Source organism: Cervus elaphus, chromosome 12 (assembly GCF_910594005.1).
Source record: "Cervus elaphus chromosome 12, mCerEla1.1, whole genome shotgun sequence".
NCBI classification, from domain to species: domain Eukaryota; kingdom Metazoa; phylum Chordata; class Mammalia; order Artiodactyla; family Cervidae; genus Cervus; species Cervus elaphus.
In genome coordinates, this window is record NC_057826.1 from 85,737,228 (window position 1) to 85,757,949 (window position 20,722).

The 20,722-nt window shown below is 42.6% G+C and overlaps 1 protein-coding gene across 1 annotated transcript in view; it reads right to left on the reverse strand.

Annotated features, from left to right (window-relative positions):
• IQCH (IQ motif containing H) overlaps window positions 1–20,722 on the reverse strand; it is a 225,111-nt gene that overhangs the window by 21,924 nt on the left and 182,465 nt on the right. The window contains exon 17 of the mRNA XM_043919837.1: window positions 7,133–7,303. Within this exon, the coding sequence (XP_043775772.1) occupies window positions 7,133–7,303 (171 nt within the window). The remainder of the gene's footprint in view (window positions 1–7,132; window positions 7,304–20,722) is intronic.

The following is a 20,722-nucleotide window of genomic DNA, read 5'->3' on the forward strand; positions in this document are numbered from 1 at the left end:
AAGACCTTGGAACAGTGTCTGGCACAGAGTAAGCACTCAAAAACAAGCTAGCTCTTATTAACATTTGTTAAGTTAAATTATTTCACAAATAAGATAAAATATTTGAAATTAAACAACCAACCAGAAAATCTTTTCATCAGAAAGGGACTTCAATCAGAAAACCTGGGGTTTTGTACTTACTTAACTTTATGATCTTGGGCAGCTCACTTACCTTTACCTTTAGCCTTACTTTCCTTTAATCTGTAAAATGAGTATGATAGCCCATGTCTTAATTATTCTTGGGGTTATCATGGGGATCAAATAAGCTCAGTTCAGTTGCTCAGTTGCATCAGATTCTTTGTGACCCCATGGACTGCAGCAGGCCAGGCATCCCTGTCCATCACCACCTCCTGGAGTTCACTTAAACTCATGTCCATCAAGTCGGTGATGCCATTCAAACATCCCATTCTGTCGTCCCCTTCTCCTCCTTCCTTCAATCTTTCCCAACATCAGGGTCTTTTCCAATGAGTCAGTTCTTCGCATCAGGTGGCCAAAGTAGTGGACTTTCAACTTCTGCCTCAGTCCTTCCAATAAATATTCAGGACTGATTTTCTTTAGGATTGACTGGTTGGATCTCCTTGCAGTCCAAGGGACTCTCAAGAGTCTGCTCCAACACCACAGTTCAAAAGCATCAATTCTTCAGTGCTCAGCTTTCTTTATGGCCCAACTCTCACATCTATACATGACTACTGGAAAAACCATAGCTTTGACCAGATGGACCTTTGTCAGCAAAGTAATGTCTCTGCTTTTTAATATGCTGTCTAGGTTAGTCATAGCTTTTCATTCAAGGAGCAAGTGTCTTTTAATTTCATGGCTGCAGTTGCCATCTGCAGTGATTTTGGAGCCCAGAAGAATAAAGTCTGTCACTCTTTCCATTGTTTCCCTATTTGCCATGAAGTGATGGGACCAGATGCCATGATCTTCATTTTTTGATTGTTGTTTTAAGCCAGCTTTTTCACTTTCCTCTTTCATTTTCATTAAGAGGCTCTTCAGTTCCTCTATGCTTTCTGCCATTAGGGTGATGTCATCTGCATATCTGAGGTTATTGATATTTCTCCCGGCAATCTTGATTCCAGCTTGTGCTTCATCCATCCTGGCATTTCGTATGATGTACTCTACATATAAGTTAAATAAACAGGGTGACAAAATACAGCCTTGATGTAGTCCTTTCCCAATTTGGAACCAGTCCGTTGTTCCATATCCCATCCTAACTGCTGCTTCTTGACCTGCATACAGATTTCTCAGGAGGCAGGTAAGGTGGTCTGGTATTCCCATCTGTTTAAGAATTTTCCACAGTTTTTTGTGATCCACACAGTCAAAAGTTTTGGCATAGTCAATAAAGCAGAAGTAGATGTTTTTCTGGAACTCTCTTGTTTTTTCTATGATCCAACAGATGCTGGCAATTTGATCTCTGATTCCTCTGCCTTTTCTAAATCCAGCTTGAACATCTGGAAGTTCAGGTTCATGTACTGTTGAAGCCTCACTTGAAAAATTTGAGCATTACTTTGATAGTGTGTGAGATGAGTGCAATTGTGCAGTAGTTGGAACATTCTTTGGCATTGCCTTTCTTTGGGATTGGAATAAAAACTGACCTTTTCCAGGCCTGTGGCCACGGCTGAGTTTTCCAAATTTCCTAGCATATTTAGTGTAGCACTTTCACAGCATCATCTTTTAGGATTTGAAATAGCTCAGCTGGAATTCCATCATCTCCTCTAGCTTTGTTTGTAGTGATGCTTCCTAAGGCCCACTTGACTTCAGACTCCAGTATGTCTAGCTCTAGGTGAGTGATCACACCATCATAGTTATTTAGGTCATTAAGATCTTTTTTGTATAGTTCTTCTGTGTATTCTTGCTACCTTTTCTTAACATCTTCTGCTTCTGTTAGGTCAATACTGTTTCTGTCCTTTATTATGCTCATCTTTGCACAAAATGTTCCCTTGGTATCTCTAATTTTTTTTTAAGAAATCTCTAGTCTTTCCCATTCTATTGTTTCCTCTATTTCTTTGCACTGATCACTGAGGAAGGCTTTCTTATCTCTCCTTGCTATTCTTTGGAACTCTGCATTCAGATGGGTATATCTTTCCTTTTCTCCTTTGCCTTTAGCTTCTCTTCTTTTCTCAGCTATTTGTAAGACCTCCTCAGATAACCATTGTGCCTGTTTGCATTTCTTCTGCTTGGGGATGATTTTTATCACTGCCTCCTATATAATGTCACGAACCTCTGTCCATAGTTCTTCAGGTGCTCTGTCTATCGGATCTAATCCTTTGAATCTATTTGTCACTTCTACTGTATAATAGTAAGGGATTTGATTTAGGTCATACCTTAATGGTCTAGTGGTTAAATAAGCTCACATCTATTTAAAGTGTAAAGCATTATACAAATTATAACAAATAGAAAGTGCCATTTTTAACCAACTTGCTTCTGATGCTGTAAAATCCATTTAGGTTTACCAAGGGAGTCATAATCTAAATGGGTTTTATTGCATCAGAAGACTCCTCCACAACCATCTGGACCATTCAGGGCTCACTAAGTCCTGGCCTAGCTCAGAGCAGATTAGGAGCCTATGGATAATGGTAGTATGTCTGCAAATAACCTCATCACACAGGGAGATGAAGCCTCCTTTGGAAGAAGAGCTTTTTCCACGGCTTCACCCAGAGATTTCTTCAGGAATGAGCTGAAGCTGTACTGTGGGGTTGAATCATTGACTCTCAGCCAACACAAGGCAGGTTGGGTAGTACAATGGTCAGGCACACAGGCCTGGGCATAATCCTGGCTTCCACACTTGCTTGTTGAGTGACTTTCCACAAGTTGCTTAACATTTCTTAATCTTAGTCTTCCTATCTAAATATGAGCATAATAGCACCTACCTCATATATTAAGTTGTACAAAGATTCATGTAAAGCACTTGGTTAAAATACCTGGTGAGGAGTAAAGGCTCAGTATATTTTGGATATTATTATCATGTTATTATATGCATTATAGTTATATGCTATATATCTCGGTCCTTTGGAAAACTTAGAGCTCTTTACTACTTATCCTTATATCCCCTGTGCTTAGCAGAATGCTTGGCACAAAGTAGGTGAACTTACTTCCAATTGATTCTGGCTGAAAGTTTTAACTGATAGCTAAGGTGTGGCTGGTGAGAACTTACAATGTGACCTGTCACAACAGTGTTACGCCTTCCCAAAAGATTCTTCAAGAAAAAGACCTTTCAATGGAAGGCTGTGGTACAGAGGGATGGGCCCTTCCTGTGTCTCCTTACAGGACAAATCCCCCATCCCCAGGTCTCACTGTACATGAGGGTGCCTAGGTCAGGCTTGAAACAGAGTCCTACTCTACATACAAACCCCTTAAAAAGTAAATGCCTTAGGAGACTCTAGGGATCATTTAGGCCTCCCCTATTTTGCAAAACAGGAAACTGAGGCCCAAGAAAGTATCAGAATTCATGACCCCTGACTTCCAGTGCAGTCATGCTCTCTCCAGATTCCCACTGGCCACGTTTGGAGTGTGTGGGAATTTCAGAGATTAGCCTTTTCTAGGAAAACAAGGGGGAAAAAAATAGAAGGCAAAATATTACTGGTAGAAGTCTAGTTTTATTAAACTACCTTTCTAAATCACAATCTAACAAGAACGCTTCAAGCTAAATAAAGGAAGCTTGAAATACTCCTTTTCACTGGAGAATATAATTTTGCTTCAACCACAATTTAAATTGATTTAGTTCTGAGCACCAGCACTTGAAGTGTGGAGCATATTCTATTTTCGCCATGATACTTGTTTTGACAGTGATGCATTTCCGTTGACATAGTTGAAATCCTTATGTAATAAATCTCTGCCTGAAAATTAATCATGTTTATAATATTCTGAGAATTAATAACACCCATTGCTCAAATCATTAACTTAAAAAAGGAGCTTCCAAAAATCTGTTCTCGGCAGTAAGGGACCACAAATAAATGAATGTTTGATAAAATAATCCAAGTAGCAGTTTAACAAGCGTAAACTTGAATGTGGTGGCAATAACACAGAACTATTGTTTAAGGGTTGGCAGAGGCTGATGAGGTTCTTATTTCAGTTACGAAGCAGGCATCCACATGCATAATGAACTGCTCTCTGAATTATTAATGTGTTGCTTATTTAGCCTCATCTGTCTAGAAGATAATGTATCCTCACTCTAATGAGCGATTGGTTTTGTACATAATTACAGTAGCAGCAGTAGTGGGGGAATGTGTGCCTTCAAAGAAGGAGTTCTAAAAATAAAGTCATCACATAAACTCTGTTGTTGTTGTTGCATTCTATCAAAATCAAACCCGAAGCGTTGGAGAATTCATAATAAATCACAGGAGACAGAATCATTATTAACATCATAATTTAACACAAAAGGTTTTACTTAATCATTCATTACAGATCATGTGCTGTTAAAATGCTTATAAATGACTGGGGTTGTTTTAAGATGTTTGCAGAGGTGATCCCTTTTGGCCACCTCACCAACTGTGCTGTTGGAGGGTCCGCCGAGAGAGAAGAACAGTAAAAACAGGTAGCAAAGGATAACAATTTATGTCCACTCTGGCAGGATGTTAATTTAAAAGTTAAAAAACCGTTGGGTGACTCCTTTTCATTTTCAAAACACACACGTCTGGGACTCATCTGATCTTGTTTCCACCTTCAAGTGGTTATTTGTGGAGGACACTGGACCAGAAGTCCATGCACGTGGTCTAAACGGGTCTAAATGAGAGTAATTTGCCACCTGTTTCTACTAAGGGGACAATAGCTCTTCTTAGAGTTCAGAAAAGTTTTTACTTTCCCCCTGCACAGCATATTATTTAAAGGAATAGGCCCAAACTGGAAATCTTTTATAGGCACTCATTCTGAATGTGCCCTCATTATTGCTAGGTTCTATCTGTGCATTTCCTTTTTCTTGTCTTCAAAGGGGTTTGTCAGCTGACTGATTGTAAACTTGATGGCATCACAGTCTGTTCACACTTGTTCAGGAGCTTCACTTTGGTTGTAAATTGTACCATGTGCATGTGTGCATGCTTCCTTTAAAACTTTCCCATCACATGTACACATGCACGTAGGAGCACGTGTACGTGCACAGTGGCACAGGGTGAGAACCTCCATTTATCTTTCTACAAGCAAAAGTACTTTCACTTTGTCCCTCCATCAGTAAACCTGCGTAGCTCTTCTTCAGTGATTATAGAGACATTTGATTTACTGAAGATCATGATGCTTCCCTCTTGAGTTCCTAAAGTGTTCCTAAAAGTGTTTAAGACTCTTGATCATGGGAGAATTCCTGTATGTTGCCTTTAGCTAGGATTGAAATCTATAGGCAAGACGGGGAAGATGGGAGAGTGCTTCTAATTCCAAGTGAAGCTTCTGCTTGCAGGTTTCTGAAGCAACATATTTAAATGCAGCGAACTGTCTTTGAAAGTCTTGTGTTGAATACTAACTCAGCGTCCAGCTTCCTCTGGGAAATGGCATGGAGTTAGGTTTGCTCAGCCAGAAGGTATCAAACTGTACTGCTGTCTCTCCCTCTGGCACTGAACTTAGAGTCTGGTAAAGGTCCCTTTGGTGAGGACAGAGGGAACAGGTGGGACCAAACCTGGGATATCCCTAGTAAGGTCCTAGATCTGTTTCTCATCCCTAGTCCAGTGCTGCTTCTCGTCTTAATAAGCAAAGAGAGCTAAGGGATTTGCATGAACAAGAGTATCTCACAGGACAAGTGAACTGAGGAGGAGAAGGCGGCTGCTTCAGCCCCGCCAAGACATCTGGCACGCTGTTCAGGCTACCCTTCCAAGTGTACACTGAGTTCCTGCCAAGGAAGTTGACATAGGGATCCTTGGCAGAGTCAAAAAAGGGTTCTATAAACCCAGAGGTGTCTCTTGGATCCAAAGAGACTCAAGAGAGAGGCAGCAGACCCTGCTCTGAAGTGATCTCTCTAGGGAACTGGTGTGGGGGTTCTATTAACCACTGGCATTCCTCTTTTATCTGCTTGACATATCAGATCTCAAAGAAAGCTTCATTTGCAGGAAGAGCACAAAGCCCCCTATTGGGAGAGGAGGCAGAAGAAACCCTCTGGCATTGTCAGAGCAGCTGTGGCTTGAGCCCCAATCTGCTCGCACATCCCACCTAGAGGAAGGGCCATCTGGTCCTCTTGACCTTTGCTCTCCTTCCCCAGGACCAGTCTAGCCCACTGTCCCCATAGAGGTTTACCCTTTGTTACCCAGAGTCCTGAGGTTAGTAAACCTTAACCAGTCCCATTACTACTGCCTCCAGCCCCCTAGAGTTAGGCTAGTGACGAGATGGGAGACTGGGCCATGGATCATCAGGGGCCTCATCAACCAAGCTGAGAAGTTGGGATTTTCCCAAAAATGACAGGAGTCATTTCAGAATTATAAGTAGCGGAGTAACATGCTCAGATTCGCCTTGACTGCCTTGCCTTCCTTGAGAGGAGGCAGGGAATCTTAGTGAGAAGCTATTATAACACTAGTGTGAGACCCTGAAAGCTGAAATGAAGTCTGTATCTTTGATGGGGAGAGGAGGGGTCAGAGTTGAGGCATTTTAGCAGCAGGCATCAACTTGAGTTGCTTGCCAACTGGATGTTGGGACATAGGGTGACTGATCCGCTTCTGGCCCAACTCACCAAGAGGAAGGAAGGAGAGACCATGAGTGCAACTGTGGGTAGTTTGAGCCTGAAGACTCTAACATTCTGTTGAATATAGAATTTAGGAATCGGAGGCTCAAAAAAGAGATTTGGGCTAGAAAAATACAGGTTTGGTTGGAAGCTTCTGGTAACTGCAGCAGTGGATATAGATGTATTTGTCCTGGGAAGTGAGCTGAGAAGAGAACAGAGAGGAACACCCAGACATCCAGCCCTGGAAAGCCCTTTCTCCTTCCATCCTTCCACGTGGTGCTTCTCCCCATTCCTATATTCCCCGTTCCTACAGAATGCTGTCTCCCCTCTGCCAGATGCCCATTTTGGGAGATTCAAAGATTTGCCTGAAATTCTTTTTTCCCTCTGGACCCATAGAGCTTGGCACACAACCAGAGCTCAGTAAATGGCACTGAGGAGAATCAGGATGCATCATTGGTCACTTACCGGCACTTTCTGAACATTTAGGTTGTTCATTTTCTTGTCTTTCTTGGGAGCAAAGCGGGGCACTTCAAGGGTGCTCAAACTGCAATCCAGGTGGCCGTTGGTCAAGTATAAGGTGAGCTGAGTCAGGGCCAGCTGGTCGCTGTACGAGAGGTTGAGGCCTGTTGCCCACACCTGAGTAGAACAGGAACCACAGATGTGAGGGTACAAAACGCCAGCAGGGGAGAAGGTCCCTGCACCCACGACTGCCCTGAGCCACCCTGAGCCACACCAGGCCCGACTGCACCAGCGAATACATGACTTAAGATGCTGTTGCTCATGTTTCTCCTTTGTTCAACAGAAGGATAGAGCCTTCAGTCTGATCCTTGTCAGAAGATTCTAGGTTCTTGTGGGGCATTTACACAACTGGAAATACCTGGCCAAGATAATCTGATGGAGAGGCCCGGTTCCGAAAGTCTCCCTTATCCTTTGATTTTTCTGCCTGTGGTTGGCCATTTCTAAAGTGGCCAGTGCAAGGCTTTCAACTGAGAAATGAAGTTGGACAGGAACTCCAGAGGATGGGCAATTAAAGGGGAGCAGATGGAGAAGGCAAAGGGCGAGTAAATATTAGAAAAGGGCAGTTTGCCCTGGCTTCAGAAAAAGCAGTGCTGGCTTCTCTGGGAATTGCAATATGATTCTTCTTTTTTATGGAGGGAAAATCACTTTTTTATTGTGGAAAGTTTAAATTTAGTTTTTGGGTTTTTTTTTTTTGTTAAATTGGAGGATAATTGCTTTACAATGTTGTGTTGGTGTTTCTGCAGTACAACAACGCAGATCAGCTATAATTACATATATATGTCCCCTCCTCCTTGCGCCTCCCTTCTCGCTCCCATCCCAGCTCTCTAGGCTGTCACAGAGCACCAGGCTGGCTTCTCTATAATGCAGCAGCTTCCCACTAGCTATCTATTTTACACATGATACTGTACATACGTCAGTGCTGCTTTCTTAAATCATCCTTCCCTCTCCTACCCTGCTGTGTCCACAAGTCCGTTCTCTATGTCTGCATCTCCATTCCTTCCCTGCAGATAGTTTCATCAGTACTATTTTCCTAGATTCCATATGTTGCAATATGATTCTTAAGGGAAGCTTAGGGTTGGCCGACAAGCCTTAGCTCTACCACTATTTTAACCTTAAGAGTACAAGAAAGTCATTTTGCGCACCTTACGCCAGGAAACCGTGATAGCAGTCACCATAGCTGAATGCCAGGGTCATTAGAAGGGTGTGGGCGTGCATGCATGCTCAGTTGTTCAGTTGTGTCCAACTCTTTGTGACCGCATGGACTGCAGCCCACCAGGTTCCTCTGTCCATGGAATTTCCCAGGCAAGAATACTGGAGTAGGTTGCCATTTCTTACTCCTGGGGATCTTCCTGACCCAGGGATCAAACCCCTGTCTCCAGTGTTTCCTGCATTAGCAGGTGGATTCTTTACCACTGTGCCACCTGGGAGGTCCTAGAAGGATACTTTGATGCAATAGAAATTAAAATGCTTTGAGAGACAGATACATGTAAACAATAAGTTACTCTTAAGTTATTAGATGCTTGATTAATGTCCAGTAACTCCCTTGACAGATACTTACTGAGCATCTACTATGTGCTAAACTGCTGTTGGCAAAGTGGGTCATGTGCCACCCTCTCCTGTGGCAGACCATCCTTAATTTCTCTTGTCACTCCCCCCACCCTACACTGAATCCAGAATCCTCCTCAGTTCAATGCTCAAGGCATATTACTGTGCTAGTCATCTACGTGTAAAAGGCAGAGACATAGCTCCGACCACCAAGAGGGGGAAGACAGAATCATATTCAATTAATTATAACACAGTGAATACTTGAGGGATGGAACAAACTACCACCAAAGCAGAAGGAGTGGACAGATCGAGTCTGGCTAGTGATGTCAGGGCTGTATCATGGAGAAAGTAGCATCTGAGCTTTGGCAAGTCACACACACATGGCCAGTCTCTGTGTATCAAGTACCTCCAGTGTGCCAGGGGCTTCATAGACACCTCAGATCTTTATAATAACCTTAAATATAACAGCTCTATGTCACTGATAAAGAAACAGAGGTTCAGAGCGGTAACCGTGTCTAGGAAGTGGTGGTACTGGGGTTCGAATCCAGTTTGAATCCAGTTCTGCCCCTTCCCTGCTGGAGGAGATGGCATCGATCCTGACCCAGTCCATCCTTACCCTGGACCAGCTTCCCAGTCACGCTAAAAGCCGAAGCACAGAGGATCAAACATGTTTTTGTTTAATATATCCATGCCATGGAAATGTCTTGTGGAGAAAACATGAAGTATTGTGTTTCTGGAGTATGCTGTAATTAGCAGTAATGCATTTTCACTGTAGGAAGTTGGAAACTAACACATTTTCATGAAGACTTGATTAAATAGTTTTTCCCCTTAGAAGGCCTACATGTGCCTCACACACCAACTTGGTATGTTAAAATACATAATACATCTGCCCTAGAGTAGACGCCTCTCAAACAAATCTAGCAGTGAGTGACTTGAGTAAGCATTGAATGTAAATGGCATCATTATAAGGATATTAAGAGGTCAGGCTGTCAAGGCCCCTTGCTAAACTGAAGCTAATTTCAGGAGTCATATTCGCACAGTAATGCCCTTTTATAATAGCAAATAAATCACATTTGCAACAATTGTTAAAAACTAACTGCCAAGTATCTGTTGTGGTTGTAAATATCCTATTTGTCAACTTAAATATTTCCTGCTGTATGACATAAAATGCAAATCAGATGGGGACAGCTACTTTTCCTTAATATGAGAAAGTGAACTTGCTCTTCTTACATGTTGGGCAATTTTTTCCCAGAGCTCTATTGATGTTGCAGAGTCCTTGATCAAAGGGATTACATATAACAAACATTACTAATATTGTGCTAATAATATTCATGTTTTGGTGATAAGGATTTTAGTGGAAAGCCGAACGGAGTAGTGGAACAAGAATCAAAGAGTTGGAGAGCCCGAATCTGGCCCTTGCAAATAGTGCAAACTTGAACAGTTATTTAAACTCTGTCTCAGTATCTTTACGTGTAAAAGGCACAAATGATGATACGTACCACAGGAGATTTTTGAAAGCAAAATAGAATAAATGCATATAAAATTCCCTTACATATTATAAAGTCCAATACAGATGTTATTGATGAATACTAAACGTTTCCTTTAAGAGGAGTAGAATTTTAGGAGACACAATTTCCGTTTTCTATGCAGCTATTAGATTGCCTCATTTAATAGCTATTTTCCCCATTCATAAACATTGGGTTCAACCTCACAACTCAATCCAGTCAGTGGTTAGGTGTGAACAAGGTTGGTATTACCCTAACTCTATTTGACCCATGGAAATGCTAAGATCAAAAAGCGGCTTCATAGTTTGCCTAAGAGCATAGAGCATAGGCCAGAACTCTGAACTTTTTGTAGACCCAAAATAATTTTGCTACCCCAGGCTTCCCTAACCCCTTGGTTCACAAAGGAAACAGAACAAATTTCTTCATGCATTTTCCTCAACAGCAGGCTTGCCTGAATTGCTCAGATAATTGTTCTGTTCTCCATCTGGTTTTTCTATTGAAGACACCGCCTGAGGCATCTTTGTTTTGCGGACAGGGGTTCCTATTTCCCCCTCTAGACTGTGAGCCCTTTGGGGAAGCCGCTGAGTCTTTGTCTTCTGAGAGTGCCCAGCGTCTGGGGCAGGCTGGCTCCCAGCAGGGCGCAGCCGCACCTCTGAGGTTTCACGTGAGCTCCTCCACAGCCTGTCAGGGACTGGGTCTAAGTGGGGCCCTAGAAGCTGGTTTCAGATTTAAAAGCAGCAAATATTCATTGAGCATCAACTCTGTGCCAGCCCCAGGCTTTCACACATATCTCGTTTGGTCCTATTTTGATCTTGGATTTTGCTGTTACCTTTAGAACTCAATCTCTCTCGACACTGGATACTCCCAACACGCTTTAGATGTGAGATGATGTACACAGCACTGTAGAAAGGCACTGTGACTGGGATGGAGAGAAGTAGATATATTTTTAAATGTTTACGAGGTGGCTTTGACGCTACTTTAGGACTTGAGATTACTAGCTTGATAGATTAATTGGTTAGATGTGAGGGTGAGGGAAAAATACCATTGAAGGTTAGTGCTTGGAAAGACTCTCAGAAATCATCTAATACAGTCAGTTTATTTTATAAATAGAGTAACTCAAGTGTAAGAAGCAAAGTGATTTGCCCTGGGTTTCAGAGCCAGGTATCAAAGGGGTGGGACAAGAAGCCAAGGTGGATCAGCTGTCCACTATAAAGCACTTGTTGATGGTTGTTTGACTGATTAATGGTATTCAAAACCCATTTTGTTAAAAATGGCTAGAGAGGTTTACAATACTAGAGAGGTTTACATCAAGGCATTAAGAAGCATGAACAACACAAAAAATCTTCATCTCAGCATTACTTGTAAAATTGAAAAATTGCAGCTGTCCAACATCTGGTCATTGGCTAAGGAGATTCTGACACATCCACATGACGGGAGAGTCTATGACATGATCATTAAAGACAGTGATTGCGAATAACTTTTGATGATGTAGGAAGATACATAAAACAGTAAGAGAAGGATATAAAGTCATATAGACAATATGACTTCAACTTTGTAAAAATTATATCTAGAGAGGACTAGATGACAATATAATAAAATGTTAACGTTAGCAGATTTATGGTAAGTAAAATTATATACAAACTCACATATATTCTAGATTTGTACTGTCCATTATGGTAGCCACTGGACATGTGTACCTGTCAAGCACTTGAGATGCGGTTGGTTCAAATTCAGATATGCTTTAAATGTAAAGGGCTTGCCTTGCGGCTCAGCTGGTAAAGAATCCGCCTGCAATGCGGGAGACCTGGGTTTGATCCCTGGGTTGGGAAGATCCCCTGGAGAAGGGAAAGGCTACCCACTCCAGTATTCTGGCCTGGAGAATTCCATGGACTATATAGTCCATGGGGTCGCAAAGAGTCAGACACAACGGAGTGACTTTCACTTTCACCTTCATAAATGTAAAATACACACCAGACCTTGAAGAATCAGGAGTAAAAAAAGAATGTGAAATATCTCAATATATTTATATGCAGACTACAAATTAAAATGATACTCTGTATGGATTACATGTCAAATGATACTATCCTGCTTATGTTAAATAAAGCACATTATATATTAAAATTATTTTAATTGATTTTTCAGTTACATTTTAAAATGAGACTACTTCCCTGGTGGCTCAGATGATAAAGAATCTGCCCGCAATGCAGGAGACCTGGGTTTGATCCCTGGGTTGGGAAGATCCCCCTGGAGACGGAAATGGCTGCCCACTCTAGGAAGTCCCAAGGACAGACATGCCTGGCAGGCTACAGTTCATGGGGCCGCAGAGAGTTGGACACTGCTGAGCAACTAAGCATGACTAGAAAATTAAAATTACACATGCGGCTTACATTTGTGGTTTACATTCTATGTCTAATTTGATTGGTTGCAAAACAAAGTCCATTGCAGCTTCCGCCAGGGGCGGGACCAGTGGGGAGAGGGGATGTGGGAGAGGTGCTGCGGAATCCCAGCTCTACACTCCCTGACTGGGTTGGGCTAGACGCAGTCCACACTGTAGCTGCAGTGGCAGAGCTGGGGCAAGGTGGGCAGAACGCGGGGCAAGGCAAACCAAGAAGCTACAACAACCTCAGTGCTTCTAAACAAGCATGTGAGAACTGAAGACAGGATCAGGCAGAGGTGAGCTTGTCCAGAACTGTTCAGTTCCGAGGTTCTGGGTCCCGCTTGGGCTGCAAGCTTTGGGATGAAATGGTAATAACATGCTTCTGTGTGGGGAGGTGTGGGAGACAGGGTCCCGGGATTGAGCCCTTTTTGCCTTAGGTGTTCCAGGCAGATGGAGGCCGCCTGCTCACCCCTGCTGTTCCTGCCTCTTTCCTGTGACAGGCAGGATGGATGGGTGGCAGAGGGTATAGATGTGGGCAGATGTGCTCAGGCCCTACATCCTGCGACTATCTCCAAGGGCAAATAAAACAGCAAAGACTTTGGTCTTGCCAACCTTCTCTTTCGGGCATTGGGGTGGGTATGGGATTGACAGACTAATTTACAGATCAAATAACATTGTTGAAGAATCAGAGAACTTCAGAACTGTCAGAGCCTGGATGTTTTGCAAACCCATCTTTAGGTTTTCTTTCTTCCTTCTTCTTTATTTGTGAGGAGAAGAATCTGATGCTCCAGACAGGGTAAGTGACTTGCTAAAAGCCCTACTCTCAGTACCAGAGTCTAAGACAAATATTTGTGACTCTTGGCAAGTTACCTCTCTGGGCCACTTTCCTCCACTAATCAGGGGATAACAGTCCTGGTGAACCCTCCCTCAGCTGCATCTGTGAGGCTCATTAGGAAAATTTCTAAGCTTGTATAGAATTTCTTTCTATTTTAAAATTTTTATTTACTACAGAACCTTTTATTCTGATAATAAATTTGGAAAAATAATCAGTAGGTTTTTAAGAATATTCAGTCTTTTTTCATTTGAATTTTTAAATTGAAACATAGTTGATTTACAATACTATGTTAAAGTGCACAGCTTAGTGATTCAGTATTTTTATAGATCATACTCCACTTAAAGTTATTATAAAATATTGACTATATTCCCCATGCTTTAAATATATTCTTGTAGTTTATTTTATGCATAATAGTTTGTATCTCTTAATCCCTTATTCCTATCTTGCCCCTCTCCTTGTCTCTCTTCCCACAGGTAACCATTAGTTTGTTCTCTGTATCTGTGAGTCTGTTTCCTTTTTTTTTTTTTAATATTCACTAGTTGACTTTTTAGATTTCACATATAAGTGATAACAAACAGTATCTAGCTTCCTCTGACTTATTTCTCTAAGCATAATAACCCCCAGGTCCATCCATATTGTTGCTCATGTGGAATTTTTTAAAAAGGTAGATCCTCCAACTAAGGCTTCCAAGAGATGCAGCATTGGGAATTCATTCACCACAGAGATAACATCAGGCCTTTAGAACAAAGCATGATACAAGACCCACCTTCCTCAGCAGCCTGTCGGGGCTAGAGGCTGTGTGCACCACCCACTGCCCACATTCATGTCTTTATTCACAGACCCAACATAATAGGAAACCCACTGTTCGACCAGTGGATTCTTTCTAGAGCAAAACCAAACTCTCAGTCAGACCCACGGCTATGCCTAAGCTGTGGAAGTCAGGCCACCTCTCTGCTGGTTGGGCTATACAGTCATGGGTAGCCAAGGTTCCCCCTGTCCTTACTGAATCGTCTGAAAACAGAGCCAGCGGCTTATTTCTCACTTATAACTGTGGAGGCTGGGAATCTACTTGAGGGTGCTGAGCAGAGGAGTGCCATGATATAACATATTTTTAACTGCCCTAGTTGCGGTGGGGAGAAGAGACCGTGAGATGGCAAGGATGGAAACAGGGAGGTCAGCGAGGAGGCTGTTGCAGTCGTCTGGGTGAGAGACGATGGTAGGTGGTTCAGTATCATAATAGTAGAGGGTGGAGAAGTGGTCTTATTATAGATACACTTCAAAACTAGAACCTAAAGGGCTTTTTGATGGGTTGAATGCAGGTGTGAGAGAAACAGAGGAATCAAAGATGTCTCTAAGAACTTTGCCTTGAAAAAATGAAAGGGTGGGACTTCACTGGTGATCCATGGTTAAGAATCTGCCTGCCAATGTGGGGGACACGGGTTCGCTCCCTGGCGCAGGAAGACCCCACATGCTGCAGGGCAACTAAGCCCCTGCCCCACAACTACCGAGCCCACGTGTCTTAGAGCCTGTGCTCCGCAATAAGAGAAGCCAATACAATGAGAAGCCCACTCACTGCAACCAGAGAAAGCCCATGCGCAGCAATGAAGACCCAGTACAGTCAAAAATAAATAAATATTAAAACAACAACAAAAAAAAGGAAGGGTGGAATTACCATGTAATGCATGGGACAGATTGCTTAGTTTAGAAATTTAAACTAGGAATAGTTTAAAGGATAAAATTAAGATTTCAGGCTTGGGAGTGTTAAGTGTGAGATACCTTTCTTGAATTATGTTCTGGAGGATGGGAGAGGATTTCAGGCACCTTTTCTCCTCTCTCAGCTACAAAATCAGAAGGATGTGCTTGGTTGGGGGGATAAAGCAGAATCAGTCCCTGTAGGGAGGTGTTTTTTTCTCTGTTGTTACTTTTGGGCTTTATCTCTCCCTGGTTGAAGAGAGGCAAGGTCTGCAGGACATGATGTCTTCCCTAGGGGACAAGCTTCTCACTAGGTTTAGGTCAAGATGAAATAAGGCTGAGAACGGCAGGGGCAGCTTGGTAAGGACAAGAAGTGATGGCAGCTTGAGGGCGATGGAGACCTTGAGGGAGGCAGAAATCTTTACTGGATGGATGGAGCGCTGGACCAGAGTTTCAGGACCTCAGCAGGAGGGAGTGTTGACCTTGCCACTTGCTATCTGCATGATCTTAACTTTCTTCGCTCTCTGGGCCATAGATTCCTTGTCTGTTAACACAGACTAATGTTCATTATCCCTGAGGGTTATTGTGAAGATCCAGTGACTACATGATATGAGACTATTATCGTAGGGTCTGGCAGAAACAAATCTGGATTTGTTCCCTGTGTGACTGCCAGGAACAGAGTCTGGGGCAGAAGTAAGAACTTACTTCCCTGGCTCTTAACTCTGGTATTCTTGCCTGATTCTCAGATATAGGGTGCACATTTAACTCTTCTCAGATGCTGTTTAAAAATAGGTTCCAGAATCCCATCTATTATACAGAGAACACACTTTCTTAAGTGTTAGTTGCTCAGTCGTGACTGACTCTGTGCGACCCCGTGGACTGTAGCCTACCAGGCTCCTCTGTCCATGGGGATTCTTCAGGCAAGAATACTGGAGTGGGTAGCCATTCCCTTCTCCAGGGGATCTTCCTGACCCAGGGAAGCAGCTACTAAGTGAGATCTCTTTCCATCTTGATCACTGAATTGCTAGACAGCATCAAACTCTCCATTGTGGTAAACAACACACCTGATACTTAATTTTAAGGAAGGTGGTACACTGCACTGTAAGAATTTTTACTTAGTAAAATATTGATGTGATTATGATTCTTGGTAAGAATTGTTTGTATCACATAAAAATATCAATAGACAGGCAGAGGGGACTTCAGCCTCTTGGCATGTTGCCACCTAGTGGCAGCTTCTGGGATGGCCCAGTCTCTCAGAGAGGGGAAGAACTGCAGTTTCTGCTGGTTGGGGCAGTCACCCTGGGCCCTGATCAACAGTTGAGACTCCCAGGATTCATCCTGGAAGTCTTCCCCTCTGTCTCTATTAGTTTTATATATCGTTCTCGGCACAGTTTAAATCACAGCTCCATAAGACTTTCTCAGAGCAACCAGAGTTCTCTCTCCCACCCATCTGGCCACTACCTGATGTTGGGCCTTTGGAGTTCTTGGGGCTAAAGGCAGCAACAAATCTGGGCCCTGCTACTTAGCACTCAGGGCCATGTAGTCCATCATGCCTAGGGCCTCCGTGATTTTCAAGGGCCTTAAAAATACGTGGATTTTGAAAAAAAGAAAAAGTTACTGGCCCCCAATATGAAAACTATCAAATAACAATGTATCAACAAAATGGACATGTCAGTTAAATGGAACGCAACTCTTACACACTTACATCGGTGTCACATTCCATGGGGGTGCATTTATACATTTGATGTGATGTAGGGTAACAGAATCTCTAAAACTGAAAATATTCAGGGCCCAAAGAGGTCTGTTTAAACAGCCCTGTCCTGGCAGACCTAAAATGACATTCATCATTCCCACCTCCTAATTTTATGGCTGAAGACTCTGAGAGGTGAACTGACACACTCAGGTACCACAATTAGGGGAAGAGCTGGAATCAAGTTTCTAGACTCCTGCTCCAGCTCTTTTCATGAGACCTAATTACCAGCATTCATGATCCAATTTCTTTATAGCACCAGAAGCTTCTCTATGATTTTGAAAATTCTTTCAGGATGTTAGGGACAGTATTCAAAATTAATATGGGGATCCCAAATGGAAAACACTGAAACCTGTGCTGTGAGCAGCTATATTTATGTTTTCCATTTTTGTAAAAAAAAACCTTTTTAATACACTCTTGCCTTCTCTGCTTCCTTTCCCAAGCTTCTTCCACTGCCTCTGTAAATTTATGATTCTCTATTACTTTCAAGATTGATGGCCTACCTGATATTATTTGTATTCTTAAGGTACAGAATTACATACTCATTTCTTTTTTCCTTTAAGTATTTCCTCGCTTTTTTTATTATGAATTTTTGGAAAGCCATTTTCTTATTTTGCCATTGACCATTAAGGTATAATAAACACGAAAACCCAATTTTCATAACCTGTTATAGGTTTCTAGGACTAGTAATTATATGTGCTTCTTCCATGCCAATTCAACATAATAATCCTATGCTGTAGATAGTTGTTATTCTTAAATTTTCCCACTATAAATGTCAGGACTGGTGAATGATTTGCTTAGTTGAGAAGTGCTCTTTTAAAGTTATTAAAATGATCTCCAAAAGGCTTTTGTGTGGATTTTCAAGGCAGGAAGCTCTTATTCCGGAGCTCCCATGCTCCCGTCGGGAGCATTCCTGTGCCCAGTCCTTGTGGACATGGAAGGCTGTCTTGCAAAGTGAAGTGAGGATGTGCCTGCGGCAATGGCCCCATCAGTGCAGTGAGTTAGCGGTAGAGTTCGCCTTCCCCTCCTCATTTGCTTGGGGGCTTCAGTAAACCAGAATGTCTTATAAAGAACAATCTTGGTTGCAGACTATGTGGGCAAGAAACATGGGCTGTGGCCTCTGAGGAGATCTTGTCCAGCCTCCTCAAATCCCAGGCACAAGACTCCAAGAGGGGAAGAGACCAGAGTTCAGAGCCCTTGATTTAAAGTTGTTTACATTTGGGAAATTCCTAGAGAGGAGAATCAGACCAACAGCAGGGCCCTCTGATTCATAGCTGAATCACGCATAATACCTAGCACAGCACGCCTGATATGTGGGCACAATAAATCTGTGTTGGACAATTCCATTAAATAACACAAGGAAATAGATCTTCTCTTTAAAACACAGACAGGAAAGATACCACTTCAAACCTACAAGGATGGCTGAAATAAAAATGACAATAAAAAGTGTGGGCCAAAATATAGAGAAATAGGAACCTTCATGTATTGCTTAAGATGGTAAAATGGTGCAGTCACTTTAGAAAAGAGTTTGGCAGTTTCTCAAAGAGTTGAGGAACCTGGGAAGAGGGGCTTCCCAGGTGGTGCAGTGGTAACAAATCGCCTGCCAATGCAGGAGACATGAGAGACGTGGGTTCAATCACTGGATTGGGAAGATCCCCTGCAGTAGGAAATGGCAACCCACTCCAGTATTCTTGCCTAGAAAATTGTGGGCTACAGTCCATGCGGTCTCAAAGAGTTGGACATGACTGAGCACGCATGTTTGCACACACAAAGATTTGACATACAGTTAACCATATGACCAATATTTCTACTCCTAGGTAGGCAAGCAAGAGAAATGAAAATGTGTTTACACAAAAACATGTGCATGAACGTTCATAGCAATATGGTTCATAATCATCAAAGAGGGGAAACAACCCAAAGGTCCATCAACCGATGAATGGATAAACAAAATGTGGTGTATGAATGCAATGGAATATTATTCCTCCATTAAAAAGAATGAAGCACTGATAAACACTTAAACATGGATGAAGCTTGAAAATATTCTGTTAAGTCAAAGAAGCCAGTCACAAAAGATCACCTAGTGTATGATCCCATTTATATGAAGCAAGAGTAGGGAAGTCCATAGAGGGAGAAAATGGTTTTCAGTGACTGGAAGGAGGAAGGTGTGGGAAGTGATTTCTAATGGGTACAGTTTCTTCTTGAAGGAAATGGCCTAAAATTAGATAATTGTGATGACTGTTTAACTCTGTGAATATACTAAAAGCCACTGAACCATACACTTTAAAACAGTGAATTTTATGTGTATGATATCTCAATAAAGCTGTTACACACACACACACACACACACACACACACACACCAGTCTCCAGGAGACCCTTGCTATGGAAAACACCTCCACAATTTGTATGACCACTAGTTTAAATCTAGTTGCATGTGTAAATCATGACTGAATGAGGGATCCCGTGATTAAACCACCTGCCAGACTGCCCTCTGAATATATTCCAGGTATTCTTCAAGTTTTCCTTTTAAAAAGCTTTTCCATATGTGGGTAGCAAAATAGCTGCTTTATAAAGCAAACTAGCATTCAGCAAGGGTTAATACCTGGAGCTCAATAAGAAGTCATGGGCTGGAAGAGATAATATATTAGCACCTGTCAAAAAGACTCAGGCCTGGGAATACAGCGTCACTTTTCTGGGACACTTAGCTGACTGCCCACTGCAGGCTTTCATTTTTTTTTTTAATTGAGTATAATTACTTTACAATTTTGTGTTAGTTTCTGCTGTTCAGCAAAGTGAATCAGCTATATGTTTACATATTAATACATCCCCTCCCTCTTGAACCTCCCAGGCTTTCATTTTGTATCAGCTCTTGTACTGAGTGGGGCTGGGTGTGGTCAAATCCAGAAGAGCGGCAGGGCTGGTCAGGCAACTGGGCACGTGACTAAAGGAAAGTTTTGTCTTAAACACAGCTGCTTCCCTTTTCCCATCTCATTGCTCATTCCCCGGGCCCGCCCCCCCCACCCCCACCCCCACCCCCACCCCCACCAACGCCTCCGCCTGCTTTCTATGGTTGGGAGTGACTCCCAAGCTATATGCCTTCCATAGTGACATCAAGTTAAACTAATAATACAATAAGTCATGACTAATTTGGTGACAGTAGAGGGTTGTTTACCATAAAAGAACCTTTTGGATTTGGTTATCTGAGAGATGAATCTGGATTCCACAACTTTGCCTCTGTTGTCTACAGATTCTGGTGTTTGAAAGATTTGGCACCCTATCAAGCCAATATGCTATCTTTGTTGATGGCAGCAGGATTTAGAAAGCTGCCTATTTGACCACATAGAGGACAGACTCTAGGAGGGAGACTTGGGGAGGGAAAGAGGAAGGAGAATTAATGTACATCAAGGGTTTATTCTGTACAAGACACTCTGGTATTTTCTCATGTCATCCTCACAACAACCTTATGAAATGGATATTAACACCCACATTTTATAGAAGTGGAAGTGGAGGCTCAAAGGACCCCCAAAGCTGCCCAAGTTCCACAGCTAAGTGGCAGGGCTAGGATTAACGCCCCAGTTTGCCTGACTCCGAAGTCCAGGTCTTCCCCGTACTTGATCTTGGCAATTACTCCCCAGCTGGCCAGGGGAACAAACGCTTGGGGAAAGTGAGAGAGCGCCATGCTGCTGGCAGTCACCTCCAGAAGCTCCACCAATTCCTTGGTTGTTCTGAAGCCAAAAAAAGGCCTGTGACTTATCGTGGAACTTTGGGTGACCCACTTAACACCTTTCTGCCTCGCCTTCCCCATTACTTGTCTGTGAAGCACTTTGACAGCC